Source organism: Equus asinus, chromosome 1 (assembly GCF_041296235.1).
Source record: "Equus asinus isolate D_3611 breed Donkey chromosome 1, EquAss-T2T_v2, whole genome shotgun sequence".
Lineage (NCBI taxonomy): Eukaryota > Metazoa > Chordata > Mammalia > Perissodactyla > Equidae > Equus > Equus asinus.
In genome coordinates this window covers 182333941-182350153 of record NC_091790.1, presented here as the reverse complement: position 1 = coordinate 182350153, position 16213 = coordinate 182333941, and the positions used below count along the sequence as shown (strand labels likewise).

The following is a 16213-nucleotide window of genomic DNA, read 5'->3' as shown; positions in this document are numbered from 1 at the left end:
ACTATTCTGTGCTTATGTAAGATAACAATAACTTTGCTTTCATAAAATACACACTGAAGTAATTAGGGATAAAGGGCCATGAGGTATATAACCTACTCTCAGATGGTTCAAAAAATCATATATGTATATGATTGAGAGAGAGAGAATGCAAAAGTAAATATAACAAAATGTTAAAAAACTGGTGAATCTGGGTAAAAGAGTATGGGAATTATTTGTATTCTTGCAATTTGTTTTTAAACTACCCCTCAGAAAAACAAAAACAAAATCATGATGAATGTCTTTTCATGATGGTTAATAGTTTCAAGTGTCCAGCAATGGCATGTATTCTACAATATTATTATTTCCATACAATAGTGGTTCCTTTAATTATCCGTGTATGGTTTTTCTCTATACTGGAAATGAGGGTCATATTAGGCCAAAGGGCTAACTAAACAAAACCACTAAAATTGATTTTCCCCACTAAAGTTTTTATTGTGTTTATTGCAAAGAATGAATGTTGTTAATATTTCTTCTGTAGCCCAATTGAAACAAAAATTCATTCACTTAAGCCCATTTAGCAACTTTTAATGGTTGCCTATTATGTGCCAGATAGTGTGCTAGATGATGGCAAAACAAAGAGGAATAAGTTATGGTCTGTTTCTTGATGAATTCAGACTAATGAGAGTCAGACATTTAATCCAAATGATGGACTATAGGAGCAGGAAGATGGAGCAATTATTTGTCTCTGGGAGCTAGTTTCACAGAAGTGACATCTGAAGTGGATCTTGAAGGATGGGTCAGAGTTTTCCAGGTGAGGGGAAGAATGTTTCCAGGCATGAGGAGTAGCATGTAAAAAGGCTTTGAGCCTTGAAAAGTTCAATAATAATTTCTAATTTTATGTCAGATGTAGTTCAGAAGCATTAAAACCTAGGTTAGCTACTTTTAAAAATATTTTTATTGTGAAATATGATACACATTCATAAAACTGCATAAAACATAACTATCAGCTTACTGAATTACTACAAAGCAAATACACATGTAATGACCATTGAGGTCAAAATCTATAAAATGGCCAGTAACCCCAAAACTGGCACCCCTCATCCAGTACGCTTCCCAACCCTCTCCTTCCCTCAAAGGTAACCACTATTCTTCTAATAGTTCCTTTAACTAATGGATACACCCACATAATGGACATGTCTTTCATCTCTCTCTAAAATTGCCTTGCATCCCTCACTCTGCCCCATCCAGTTTAACTACTGTTTGCTCTGTTAATTTCTGCAAAGGGTGGGAAATCCAGCGTGTTTGGAGCATACAGTCGTGAAGTTGTGGGAGAGCAAGGTACAATAATAAGTATTTATTATTGTTATACCTGTACTGTGTTCTAGGTCCTGTTGGGTGCTTTACTCATTAAGTGATTTCTCACAACACTGAAAGTAGTGTACAGCTGAGGAAATTGAGGCTCAAGAGGGGTTCTCACTTCCCTAGAGACACAAATTCAAGTGATGAAGACAGGACTAAGACATAGATTTTTCGGACTCCAAAACACATGCTCTTTTTACTAATGCTTCTTTTTAAGATTTGACTTCTTCACATGGAAAACTGACAGTCAACAGGGACTTTAAATTGGGGAATAATATTATTAGATTTGTTTGGACTGTAATTCTGTTGATATTGAGGAATAATGGAGTGAGGGAGAGTTTGGTGGTAGGGAGACCATGCAACATTGTTGCAATGGTTCAGAGTTGCGTTTTAGACTACAAGATTGATAGTGCATATGGAGAGAGGAAACTGTATTTCCTAGACCTTTCTGAGGTATAACCAGTCATTTATGGTACTAGGTTAGATGTTGGGGATAAGTGAGATGAGAAACGATGTACACAGGTAACTTGCATTACTTTGCATATTTGTATACGCTCCTCTCCATGACTGCAACGCTTCTACCTTGATAGCCTGAAAGGATAGCAACACTGTTGATTAAAATTTGGAAGAGGAAGAACAGGTTTGGTGAGAAGATAAGTTCAGTTTTGGTCCTGCTAATTTTGACATGCCTGGGGAAATTCAGATGATCTGTCTCATGGGTAGTTAGAAATAGAACTTAAAGGCTCCCAGGACAGGTCTGAGTTGGAAATAAAATTTTAGGAATAATCAGAATATATGTAGCTTGAGGCACAGAACCTGGATTGAGACAGACCCATGTTTAAATCTTAGCTCAGACACTAATTATCTGTTTCCCTGTCTGTAAAATGGGATAATATCTAACCCAGGATCTTTGTAAGGATTCCGTGAAAAACTAGAAAGCACTTAGCACATTGTCCGAGTTCAGTAAGTGACACAATTATCATTCGCTATTATTATTGGATTACAGTACAGACTTACTTATGAACAAACTCCACTATAACAAAAAGCACTTCTTTTAATGGAATTCACTTAAATGCTACCTGAAATACATTTGAATGGAAGACCTATAAGGTATGGTTCGGGGCCCACATGGCAGCATAGTGCATGCGTTGGGTCACGTGTCCAGCAAGACCTAAGTGTGCCTTTAGTGCTAGGAATGGAAGATACAGGTCCATGTCAGGGGTTTCCTAGTAGGCGACTTATCTCCAGGGAGGCAACCGGGGTACAACTTACTCCCCACTCTCCTTAAAATAAACATTTTAGGGAAGCATTATCTTCCTTTTTCATATTGTGTTGCGTGCACAATACTTAGGTGTTAAGTTCTATATAGTTGATAATAGATTAAGAGTTTAATATTTGCTCTTCCAAATCAACTTTTCCATGACCCTTTCTAAACTCTCAGCCTCTATTTAGGCCCATAATTTCATTTGTACATAATTATGAATTCAAATATTTGTATTGTAAAATGCCACATCATAATCGAAGGTAGAAAATCTGGACCAGAGTATATAGGTCCTATAGGAACTATAATTGCTTCTACTTGATGTGAGGTTTTTATGCTGTGTTTTAGTAGGATCTGTTCAGAACAGATGGGAAAATCTTAAAGGAACAAAATGATGAGAAAAAGAAGTCCAGGGAGAAAAGTTAAGGAATCACCAAAGTTTATCTATACCAGGCCACCAAATTAACCCAATAAGTCAGCTTAAAGAATAGATTTGACTAGTGTTTCCTTGTTTTGCTATTCTTAAAGGCATCATCAAGCACTTAAAAAAAAACCCCAGCAGCTTTAATTAGCTAGTATCATACTTGAAATAATTATATATGGTGATAGACTATATGCAAAGATCATCACAATAATTCCTCCCATTCCTATATACATATCCCTTTGAAATGTGACTTTGCTGCTCCTCCCATCAAGAAAGGAAATCTATCTCCCCAATTCCTGAATCTGTGCTGGCCTTTTGACTCACTGATTAATAGAATGTGATGGAAGTGATGTCGTGTAGCTTCTGCTTTAAAAGGTCTTGTAGTTTCCACTCTGCTTGGCATGCTGCCATAATATGAAGCAGCCCAGGCTGAATAGAATGAAAGTCTAAAAGGACAGAGAAGTCCAGCCAATAGTCAACATCAACTGCCTGTCATGAGTGTGCCCGGGTCAAGCTGCCAGATGACTGTAGCAGCTACACGCATGATTCCAGACAAGCCCAGTCTAAATCACTGATCTATAGAATTAAGGGCACATAAAACGGCTTTAAGACAATAATGCTAGGGTGGTTTGTTATGCAGCAATAATATATATGTGTATATAGTGTGTATATATATGGTAGAATTCTCCTGCCCTTAAGATGAGAGAATAATTTTAAACCATAAAACTATAAAAACTGCTGTAACCTTGATGAGTTATCTAACCTATCTTTGCCTCAGTTTCCCTATCTGTAGAAAGGAAGGATAAAACCTCATTGGATTGCTGATAGGATTAAATGAGTTAATACTTGAGCTTAAAATATATTAATTACTCAATACATGTCAGATACTAGTATTGTTATGTTATAGAAGGGAATGACCTAGGTCCTAGACCCAGTTTGTTATTCTGTGACCTTCAGCAAATCAGTTAACCGCTCTGGGTTTCAGCTTTCTCATCTGTAAAGTAAGGTTTACTAGGTAATTTCCATGGTTTCTTTTCATCTTTAACATTTTATCATTCAGTATTCAATATTTGTTTTACCCACATGCACATTCCAATTTTGTCTATAATTCTAATTTTTCAGACTAAAATATTCTATTAGCAAGCAATTTTGAGGACGATGTAGTGACGACCACTTTGAAGTATAAATAACACTGCATTTACTTAGGAAACTAAATAGTTTTTACTCACATCTGGCCAGCAAACATAACTCTCACATATCTGAAGCAATGGCTTTTCAGGTTTATGGAGACGTAAAAGTGTATATTCACTTTTTAACCTGTGATAAATGTGCTTCTTAAATAAAAGTAGGAAAAGATCCTTCAAAAACGAAGAAAATATTTCATCTCAACTTTTACCACACAAAAACTCCCAATGTTAAATAAAAATCACCTAAATTCCACTGTTAAGATGTCATATTTAAAATTTTTTCCTACTTTTTTTGCCTAAGCAATTGAATACACTTAAATGTTATACAAAATGTGATTTTTATTGGCTGCATGACAAAGACCATCATGTGGAGGTATCGTGATTTATTTTACATTGATTTATAAATTGTGGCATTGCATTACACTTCAGTTTGATGTGTGATGCTTCTTGACAATGGGACAGATAAAAACGATCGTATATACGACTTATAATGACGTGTGTGTAGAATGTACAGTACGTGGAATTTCCTTTAAAAAGCTAATCATTTTTCTATCCTTTTCCTGTCACCCCTATAATCAAGCTGCTACAATCCCTCAAGACCCATGCAAATGCTCCATTCAATACTTTTACAACAAATTTAACAATTGCTGGACAAACTTTGCTTTGAATTTTGAAAATAGATTTCAGTCACTTGTTTGCTCTTCTAAAATACACACAGAGCCTATCTGCCTTTGCTTTTTCAGGGCTCCGAAAACTGGCAGTTTGAGTTAGACAACTGCAAAGGTTTTCAGTGGCTCTTGCGGGGCGGGAGATAACGCGAATGAGCTTTTCCTCCCTTAAAACTTCCTGACCCACAGTGGGCACGTATTTGCTTCCTGGGCAAGAATTCCCTTCTAGGAGTTGGGGAGGAGGCGCAGGAGGTGGCTCTCGTGCCCCCAAGAAGCCGCACGCGTGTTTACGGAATTTGACAGACGGCTGAGATCTTCAGGGATTTTCCAAGCAGGACCCGGGCGGGCGCCGGCGAGGAGGGAAAGTGCGTCTAGCCCACGTGACCCAACTTCACTTTCAGGTTCCAAGAGCGGAGCGCTGCTGGAATCGGTACCGATCTTCCGCCACTAGACTGTTTTCCTGCCAAGGACCTGATAAAACCCCCGAGTTCTGAGACGTACGCTTTGATAACTGCTGGGTTAAGGAAAAACTTCGACTTTTACCACTTTTAAAAGCGCTGGCAACCTTGTCGGCATCACTTAGGGCTGCCGCAGTCGCCCAGCCTCTTCCTACAGCTCCTGCCCGTGCGTTTCCGAGCCTCCCGGTCTCGGTCCCAGGTGGAAGGAGAGAAGCGAGAGCAACAGTTTGGCTGCCGGGCAGCGCGTCTCCTGGGCGCGAACGTCGCCCCGGGGGCCTCACACCTCGCAGCGCGCGCAGCCCGGGGCTGGGGCTCTCCGTCGGCTGGCGGGATGACGCGCGGGTGAGTGGCTGAACGAGCCCCGGGCCGGCCCCGGCGCTGCCCGCCACGGCGCCCTCCTCCCGCCGGGCCGCGGCGCGTCGCCTCCCCACCGGCGGGGGCGCGAGGCCAGGCGCATGCGCGCGGCGCTCCCGGGCGTGCCGGCCACACTCCCCCCACCCACTCCGAGAGCTTGTCACTTCCTGCCCTCGCCCCATCTCCGTCCGGGGTCAGTCAGTCGCTCCCTGTCGCTGCCGGAGAGTCTCAGCTTCCCCCTTCCTATCCGCTCTGCGGCGGTAGCTCAGGCTCTTCGGGGAGGGGGAGACAGAGAAGGAGAGGGACTGACTTAATAAAGTTTCCTGAAACAACAACTACTACCAAAAAAGGCCCAAGGTGGGGGGAAACCCCGTTCTTCCCCGCCCCTCTCCAACAGCCTGAGGGACCGTTGCAGGTGGAGCGGCGCTAGGGGTAGCCGGCTCCGGCGGCAGCCGTTGCCCCGGCGAGGGGCGCCTCAGGTCTTGACCGCTCCGGTTCCGGCTCCTTTGGTGGCGGCGGCGGCTGCAGGGCGGTTCCTCCTGTCAACTGCCTGCACCCGCGCGCCGCCCGCCCAGCTCCCCAGCGCGGAGGGACGCCGTGAGCCGCCGCCGCCGTCGCCTCCGTCCGCGGAGGGCCGAGGTGAGCTGCGGCGCTTCCGCGTCAGCGCCGCCCGGGACTCTTTGGGAGCGCGTCGGCCCGAACCCGCTGCACTTCGCGTGGTCGCCGAGGCTGCGCCAGGTGGGGCCCGAAGCCGCCTCCCACGCCAGGCTGTCCCCGCGGCCGCCCGGCCTGCCTGCCTGCCTCCCGCCTGCCCGCCCTAGGAGTTAAGTAAGTTGGGCGCACTTGGTAGTGGGGTCCGGGGCTCCGCCGGCGAGACCCCAACGCACGTGCGTTGCGGGAGGGCGCGGCGTGGGCCGGCCGCGGGCGGGAGCCGCACCTCGGCCGCCGAGCCCGCCGCCCTCCGCGCCTCCATCTCCGCGCGCGCCCGCCCGCCCGGCCGGGACGGCGAGGCCGCCGCCGCTCGCGGCGCCGTCCAGGCCCTCGCCCTGCGCTGCGCGCCCGCGGCCGCGTTTCCGGGTAGCCCGATGAACCTGTGCGGGCTTCGGGCTGGGGGAGCCGCGGCGCGTTCTTCTCGTTTCAGTTCGAGGGAAGGTGCGGGGCCGTGGACGGCAGGCGGAGGGCGGGTGAGGGGATCCGATCTGGCACCCGCAGCCCCGGCCCCCCAGGAAGTTGAGGGTGAGTGACGGGTTTGTGCTTCTTTCCACAGCCGAGCCGCGATGAAGAGCTTCTTACAGTGAGAGGAAAGTAGGTCGCGCCCGCTGAAAATGCCTTTAAGGGACAAATACTGTCAGACTGACCACCATCATCACGGATGCTGTGAACCAGGTATATACCCCTTTCTTCTCCAGTGACTTTGCCTCCGTCAGAGCCACTCGGCCTGCTGCTTCCTTCTAGGTTTTTTTTTCCCTCTTGCCCAAGAAGTCGTTCTTAAGTCAGCAGGCTATAATTTTCCCCAGCATAAAACCAGTTATGAAGCTAAAAGCTTGAGCAAACAAGAGGTCTCCCCTGCTTCATCCCTTCAAAAAAATACTGCGTGTCAGTTTAAATCTTTTCCACGAGATCGCTCACTGGGTCCCTTTTCCTTCTCTTTCAAGGCAGCCTGCAGTTAGTAGTATGTCCCCGTGCTCCGTGCACGTCTTAAACTGAAGAGCAACGAAAAAAGAGGTGGTAGAGTACTAGTGTTTATCTTTGTGAAAGTTATTTAAAGTTTCCTATGCGTTTTTATCAGAGAATAGTGCTTAGAGCCTAAAAATGAGTTTAATTTGGGCTAAAAAAAAAGTTTGTCGAACTCAACTTGTTGGGAGAGTCAGGATTTGCGAAGTGCAACTCTTAAAAAAAAATTTCTTGGGCAGAATATATTGTATTGCAAAATAAAAAATCTGATTATTCAGATAGAATACCTAAGAGTGTTTAGGATAGTTATTCAGTGGAACTTTTTTTGGTTGAGTTTATGAAATGAACAAGTTGCTTTTTGGAGTCTGATGCAGAATATTGGAAAACTTTAAGTTGATAAATGTGATAGATAAACTATTGATAGCTTTTCTACTTATTAGAAGTTTGATGTACTTGTCGCATTTGGAAGTACAACTTAAAAGGGAATCCTTGAGTACATACGGTCACTGAACCAAATAAAGACTATTCTAGTCTAGTTCAAAGGCAGGTGTTTATCATTATTTTTGACGTAAAAGTTATTAGGGCTTTTTATACTTTTGCTTGGTTTTTGTTGGAATATGTTAGCTGCACTAGTGTACTCGGTTTTATAACACTAGAGTTCATTTCAAGTAGAGCACTTTTTTGAGTAATGGGAAATAATGGCAGTGGTAAAGGGGATGAACTTCCAGTTTTAGAAAACTTTGGTATACACGAGAATAAAATTTGTTCTATGACCCTATCCCTACTGATTTATTGGAAATCAGTAATAACTCACCTCTGCTAATAAAATGGGCAGTCCCAGGGTGGGATCCAGTTTCTCTTCAACTGCCCCCTGACCTATCTAAATTTCAGCACTGTTTCATGCTTCTTGTGTGTTTGAAATGAAGATGTATCACTTATGTTTTACTAGATGTTGAATGGAGTTTGCTGGTTTTGAAGTAGAAGGCTGCAAATGCCTTTTATACTTGTGTTCCATTGACCTTTTATTCCAGTTTTTTTCCTGAGAAAACTTCAAGTCAGTTAAGGTGCATTAGTTAATGAAATCATCTTATTAAAACTTCTTACTTAGGAAGAAATTTGTTCATTCATTTCTTTATTTTTTTGACAAATTATTGTTGGGCACCTATTAGGTGCTAGGCACTGTCCAAGGCAATGGGGTTCTAAGTGGTGAACAAAACAGATAAGGTCATTCCCTCATAGAACTTTTGAGTGGGAAGAGAGAGACATAAACAAGTAAATAACCAAGATAATTTGTGACCATACCCTATTTAGTGTATTCTGGTAATTCAAGTTTTCTAGAGACTTGAATGTCTCTTTCAAGAGGGTTTCTGGAGTTGAACTTTTTAATATGTAGTGGAGCTCTTTGGCTTCTTTTCTCTTCCCCATTAACAAGAATTCAGATAAGTTGCGTTAATTTAAAAATTTCAGCTTTCTTTTACCCGAAACTTTTCGCATGCAGTTTATTTTTCAGATTGTCATTCGGAAGCAGTTGGTGTTTCTTTGCTTTCTTACCTAGAATTAAACACTTTCTGAGGATTTAGTTCAGTGGAAAGCTAAAAGTCTGTTAACATGTAGGGTAGTTAATTGTCATTATTTCAGAGGAAAGTATGTGCTGAGTGGGAGGATAGTTTTTAAAAGAGGATGCCCTCAGATGGAGGGAAGAAGATGACATGATGTTTGAGAAATTGTTTTAATGGGCTCTCCTGAGAGGTCTGTCCTTGTTTGGATTATGAATAGTAGGTGAGTTCCTGAATGAGAGCAGTGTGTTCCTGAGGAGGCCTTGATAGGATGGGTCAGTTCGTAGTAGAAGGTGGTGTTACAAGCTTGTCGGTGTATGTAAAGTATTTTCTTAGTTATGTTTTAAGAATGTTTTTTATTATGGAATTTTCAAACATTCAAAAGTTGAGAGAATGGTGTAAGGAACCTGGTATAACCATCACACAACTCCATCGGTTATCAATACTTGGACAGTCTCTTCATCTGTATTCTCCCCTCCCCTCATTTCCCTCCTCTACCCTCCAACTGCTCCCCAACTCTGTATTATTTGTGAGCAAATCTCAGACATCATAAGTAGAAGGATCTTTTAAGGGGCTGGTTTTAAGGTGGGAGAGACTCTTCCAAAAATAAGTACTTTATTCTGGGAAATGTATTCTTGGAAGGATGTAAAGAAAGATGTTAACTTGTAGGGGTTTGGGTTTTTTTGGTTGGAGGGAGATGATGTTTTTTTCCTAAGTGATCATGTAACCTGATCTTGGGAGGGATGATAGGATATGTAAGAGGAAATTTTATAAAATATTAACATATAAAGTTTTTTAGGGTTGAGAGTGTGTTTTCAAATGAAGAAAGGATGTTTTCTTACAATGGGAACTGCACCAATGTGTATACTAAATTGATGTGTCCATGCATAACTAAGCTAATCCTGGGGTTGTTCTGAATGCTGTCTCAGGATGTATATGTATTCTGGTGGTAGCAGTGTTCTGTTGGTGATGGATAACAAAATTTTGCTCTAGCTTTAAAATCAGATGATGTCATGTGGAAGCAGAAATTGGTGTATTATAGAAAGTTTTCTGGAGCATGTACCTAGATGAAGAAAGGGGCTGTAAGGAGGAGTTTCCATTTTTTCTCGTATCCCTCCCTTATTCATTACTGTTTTTTTATTCTCCCTTTCTGGAATTCTTGCTATTTACGGAGCCAGACCTTGAAGCTTTTAGTTCTTTACAGTTGTACAATTTCTGCCCTCTCTTTTGTATTTATTACTATTTTTTGTAAATAGTTACCAGTTGTTATAATGTACAGATACTGAAAAGAGATCCATCTAATCCAAATAAACGATATCATCAATCTATTTACAAACTTCTGCTGTTGTTTCTCTAAGGGGTTGAATTCTACTTTTCACGTTTTGGAAAAGATTTTTCAGTTTTAGGGGTCAGGATAGCAATTGATTTGTACATGATGTTGATGATGATGGTGGTGAAAGAGCATTTATTGAGCACTTACTGTATCCCAGGCTTTGTTTTAACTGGTTTACCTGCATTAGCTGATTTAATCCTCACGCAACCCTGTGATTTAGATACTTTTATTATCTAATCATAGTCCAGATGTGGAGTCTTATGTTCTTAATCACTGATGTTAGTGCCAATGTCAGATGTTCCCAAAATGAGTTGTAGTTGTGTATGTATTCTGAATTCATTTAAAATACCCCTAGTGTCTCTTAAAATTGGGAAAATTTTGCTTAATGAAATGACATACTCCTGAGACATAGTTCCTCCCATTTGTGTACACTGAGCACAAGACTGGAAGCCTAAAGGAGAATCTAAGGCTGTGTCTATATACACAGCACAGCAGGCTTTAGCCCCCTTATCAGAAAGCTAAATGCTGTCCAAGCCCAGGTCCTGAAGCGGTGGCAGCACCAGTTACTGAAGTAACCCTCCTTAGCTCCCCATGCTAAGCAGGTGATCCTGACTTAAGATGATAATAGTTGAGTAGAACATTATAGCATGCTGAAAAAAACGGTGATTAAAGTGGCCGGTTCTTTCTACACCACAACTCTCTCTCTTTATTTGATATTTGGTGGAAGACTCAGTTTTCCTTTTCAGTTACCTTGTTTCATATTACCATCATCTAATTTGTTATATATTTACACTGCTAATCTGAAAATATTGGAAAGCAGGGATGAGAGAAACCTCTGTATATGCAAATGAAAATTTTTATTTTTAAAATGGAAATACTATTTTTACTCATTATAGAAATGTTTTTTCTAAAATGCACATGTCTAAAAGCCCAGGCTCTGAAGCGCTACTGAAGTGTAAGGCAGAAAGTGAAAATCACTCCTGTAAACCCACCCTGACAGAACCTTTAAGTTTTGTTGGTATCTCACCAGACTTTGTGTGTTTGTATTAGCATTTATACAGACACACATATATGTTAAATATATTTCTTTATGAATCTATTGAAAGATATATTAATATAAATGAGATAATCTACAACCTGTTTTTGTTGCTTAACAATTTATTATTGACATTCTTTGTTGTGAATACATGTAGATCTAGCTCATGCTTTCTAATAGCTGTGAGAGTTTCTGTTGTATGGATATTTCAAGGTTTATTTAGTCTGGTTCTTTTTGAGAGACTTTTACGTTGTTTGAAATTTTTATCAATTATTTACTATGTTGCAGAGTGCTGCAGTGAACATTCTTGTACATCTGTCATTGTGCGCTTGACCAGTTTTTCTTTCCTTAGGCAGTGGTTTTTGAGTTTTGCTCTCATCATTGCCCAGAAAGTTGTGCTAGATTGTCCAGAGGGTTTTGGAATGGTGTATGAGGTGTGGGTAGGCCATCATTGCTCTAGAAATTTGGTTAAATATAGTTGTTCCTTTTCAAGGGGAATAAAAAGGCAAATATGACGAATATGTACTAAATAATACCAAAATAGTAAGATCTTTGCATTTGAACCTCATGTCTAACCTTAAGTAGCCTTGAATTGAGAATAATTTTAGTTATTTATTTTCCATTATTTCATGTTGCCTTACAAAGATGATGAAATATATACAAACAAGTATGATTGTCATTAATATGATTGTAGCAAATCATTGTTTTACTTCAATAGTAAATGATTTAAATAACCCTTTTTTTGTGGGGATTGGGGTGGGTGTTTGTCTTCCATCTAGTTTATATCCTGGAACCTGGAGATGCTCCTTTGTTACAGCAACCACTACAGACATCCAAATCTGGTATTCAACAAATAATTGAGTGCTTTCGATCAGGTATGAATGTTTTAGGATGTATTTTTCAATTTTCACATAGTAGTTAAAAACTACCTAGAAATCCTTAGAAATAATTTTTTAAAAATATTAAAATGTATACATTGTTTTCTTTATAGAATACTTTGTCATATTTTTAAAAAGTGGATGAATAAATGTTGACTTGATATAGAGGGTTTTTTTTTCAGTACTATACATTATATGTTAATTTTAAAATTAACTTATTTAATGTGGTTTAAAGAAATATATTATGTGGTATATTTTCTGGTAAAATATCTCTTCCTCTTAAAAGTTCATTGTTATTGGCGCTGGCCCCGTGGCCGAGTGGTTAAGTTTGTGCGCTCCGCTGCAGGCGGCCCAGTGTTTCGTCGGTTCGAATCCTGGGCGCGGACATGGCACTGCTCGTCAGACCACGCTGAGGCAGCGTCCCACATGCCACAACTAGAGGAACTCACAATGAAGAATACACAACTATGTACCGGGGGGCTTTGGGGAGAAAAAGGAAAAAATAAAAAAAAAATCTAAAAAAAAAAAAAAAAAAAAGTTCATTGTTATTTTTTAGCATGTTGTTTATAAACTCTCAAAGGGCAATAGTAAATTATACTGGGTCTTTATAAGCTTTGGCAGAGTAGATTACTTACTCAGAATGTCTGAGATGTCACTTGTTCTAGATTAATTACTTTATCATCTCTGTTTATGTGATTTACCTTCTCGTGCGTAACCCTGGAGTTTCAGTGTCTTTAGTAGTGCACAAGATAGAAAAAAAGACTTATTCCAGCACTGAAATGTTCAGATACATTTATTTAGCTTTTCTTTCCATTAGATTATTATAATAATTGGATATATAATAAGTATGTTTTGTGCAGTTGCAATCCAGTGCTTTAAAATAGGTGTTGCTTATTACGTAAAATGATTGAGAACTGTTAGAACCCGTGTTATCAGTAAGATCTTAGGTTGCTGTGATTCTTATAATCCACTTGTCTACTTCTTGTGGATTTTACTTCTGTTGCATTGCAGACTGTTGAGTCAAATATGAACAAGCAAACACACATGACTGATGGACACTTAAAAGATTAGAATATCTTTTGTTATTTTAAAGCTTACTATCTTGATGAAAAATTTCTGAGATTCAAAGGAAAAGATAATTTATATGCAACCACTTATTTTGTATTGATGAGCTATTTTTTGAGGTGCTTGTTTTTAAATCATCATAAAGGGAAAGAGCGTGTATTTGCTTTATTTTAGGATTCTAGGAAATAGATTGTTCCTTAATCTAAAATAAAAAGTTTTTAATTTCAGACTCTCTAAGATCTATTTCTTAGACTTTTCATCTATAGTCCTAATGGCATTGCTTTTATGTAGTGCATTTAATTCAGTAAATATTGAGTGTATACTATATGACCGTGCTCATGATGGATAGTAGTATAAACTATTTTAGGGTGTTTTGTTGTTGTTTTTTTACTTGATAATTGCCCTTGGCTAACAGAAATAACTGGCAAATCAAATTCTCCTAATGTAAATACAATTAAAATTTTACTAATTAGGGGTAGTATTTAAATATATTTTTGGCATAACGGAAGAATGGTTAGTTTTTGTTTGTAGTAAAAGATTCTGTTAGCTATTTTTTTTTTTTTTAAGATATTTTTATTTTTTCCTTTTTCTCCCCAAAGCCCCCCGGTACATAGTTGTGTATTCTTCGTTGTGGGTTCTTCTAGTTGTGGCATGTGGGACGCTGCCTCAGCGTGGTCTGACGAGCAGTGCCATGTCCGCGCCCAGGATTCGAACTAACGAAACACTGGGCCGCCTGCAGCAGAGCACGCGAACTTAACCACTCGGCCACGGGGCCAGCCCCTCTGTTAGCTATTTTTAGTATAGAGATAAAAATTCTTTTTGTTCTTTCTCATAGCATGGACATGAAGATAATAGCTTTTCACGTTTAGTAATATTCCTTGCTGTAGGTTTCTTTTTTTAAAATTCATAATTTTGAATTAATAAGGTTGTTTTATACTGTGTCAGTTTATTATAGTGTTATTTTATTAAGAAGTTAGGATTGCTTCATTCATAATTTGCTTTGTCTTGTAAAAAATACCATTTCAACAGGACCCTGTACCCAAAAATCTAAATTTGTTTTTAACTTTGGGAGGTGAAAATTTAAAAATGAAATTATTTGCTTTCTTATTGCACTGTGGTCAAATCTGTTTTTTGTGTTTGCCATTTCTTTCCTACCTAAGCTAAAGAAAAGGGACTGTGAAACAGGTAATATGTTATTTTTAAAATGTTCCCAGCAAATTTGCCTTCTGAGTTATTTTTTTAGGCAAGTTCTGAAAATGCTGAAATTTTAATTCTCTAAGTGCCCAATAATGTAAATTAGAGGTGATTTAGAAATATGCTGAGGGGCTGGCCCTGTGGCCGAGTGGTTAAGTTCATGCGCTCCGCTGCAGCAGCCCAGGGTTTGGATCCTGGGCGCGGACATGGCACTGCTCATCAGGTCATGTTGAGGCTGTGTCCCACGTGCTACAACTAAGAGGACCCACAACTAAGATATACAACTGTGTGCGGGGGGTTTGGGGAGATAAAGCAGAAAAAAAAAAAGAGGATTGGCAACAGTTGTTAGCTCAGGTGCCAATCTTTAAAAAAAAAAAAAAGAAATATGCTGAGTGGTATAAAGAAACTAATTTTGGATTGAAAAAGGAATTCTTTTACTTCATTAATGTGTCTCATAACTAAGCTATTTTAATATCCTCAAGATAGTAATCTTTTACATATCTGGATAATCTCAAGTCTACTAGGGTAGCTCTTCTTTAGCACTGCGATATTCAAGCCGTGACCCACGGAAACCTTGGAAGGATGGGTTGGAAGTTTGGGCCACATGACTTAGGGCCTAAGATCCCTTCTCACCCTGAGATTCTTGTAAGTTCCTCCCAGTCCTACTCTACTCCCAAGCATACCTTCAGTGACTCATCTCTTTGCATTACAGCTGGGTTACACACATTGCAGTTAGAGAACTATCCTAGCGGTGTTATGTATCTGACAGAAATGGAAGATTGAACTCTGGAGTCCATGCTTTTGCTCTTGTTAACTTACAGAGGCTAAGTCAGATTGGGCAATAATAATGTGTTAGGATATCTACCTTTATCTTCAAGCTCAGATAGTTGTCTTCACTTACTGTATCATCTCTATGTAAGTGACTCACCTTCTGTTTACACTGGACTGTATATGACCTGGTATTAATTCCTACCCAAGCTGGAAGTTTGTAAAAGGCTGAGGAAGATGGTGACTAATTTTTTTTTAAGATTTTATCTTTTTCCTTTTTCTCCCCAAAGCCCCCCGGTACATAGTTGTATATTCTTCGTTGTGGGTCCTTCTAGTTGTGGCATGTGGGATGCTGCCTCAGCGTGGTTTGATGAGCAGTGCCATGTCTGCGCCCAGGATTCGAACCATCGAAACACTGGGCTGCCTGCAGCAAAGTGCGCGAACTTAACCACTTAGCCAGGGGTCCAGCCCCGGTGGTGACTAATTTTTTAGGTCCACCAACCCAATGTTTGCTGTACTGACTGCTTGACCAGTTTTGACCCATCCTCTGCTTCACACTTCAGCTTTTGCTTTTGACTGTTTTCTTAGCTTTAAATTACAAATTCTTCTTGACCTCTGCTATCTCTTTATTTCTGTTTGCTTGACTTGTAAATTAATTTCAATAGATTTTTCTTTTTGGAATAAGTAATAAGTGCCCATGGTTTTAAAAAAAATAGTAAAGAAGTACAAAAAAGTATATGAAAGTACAAAAATAAGTCTCTTTGCTCAGGCAACCACTGCTATGTGGTTTGTGTCTTCTTCCAGAGATCTTATATACATATACAAGTATATATCCCTCATTTTCTTCCCAATACACCTGGTAGCCGACTCTGCACACTGTTATGTATCTTTGCTTTGTTAACAGTGCATTCCACTGTTGTTTGACATCTGTCCATAGATACATGCTGCATTTTTTTTACGAGGCTGCCTGTTTTGCCCCAACCTACAGATTTTCTACTCTGAAATCTGTGATGGTTGGG

At 40.2% G+C, this 16213-nt stretch overlaps 1 protein-coding gene across 4 annotated transcripts in view; it reads left to right on the top strand.

Annotated features, from left to right (window-relative positions):
• Positions 1-5106: 5106 nt before the first annotated feature.
• The window catches only part of ZNF800 (zinc finger protein 800), a 44251-nt gene continuing 33144 nt past the window's right edge, over positions 5107-16213 (top strand). For 2 of the 4 annotated variants that reach the window (XM_044755262.2, XM_044755371.2), the window contains exons 1-3: positions 5473-6518; positions 6958-7076; positions 12069-12164. In XM_044755262.2, coding sequence (XP_044611197.2) covers positions 7016-7076; positions 12069-12164 — 157 coding nt within the window. In that variant the 5' untranslated portion in view covers positions 5473-6518; positions 6958-7015. Of the gene's footprint in view, positions 6519-6957; positions 7077-12068; positions 12165-16213 lie in introns of all 4 variants that reach the window. The other 2 variants (XM_044755294.2, XM_070512792.1) reach the window with 2 other exon arrangements.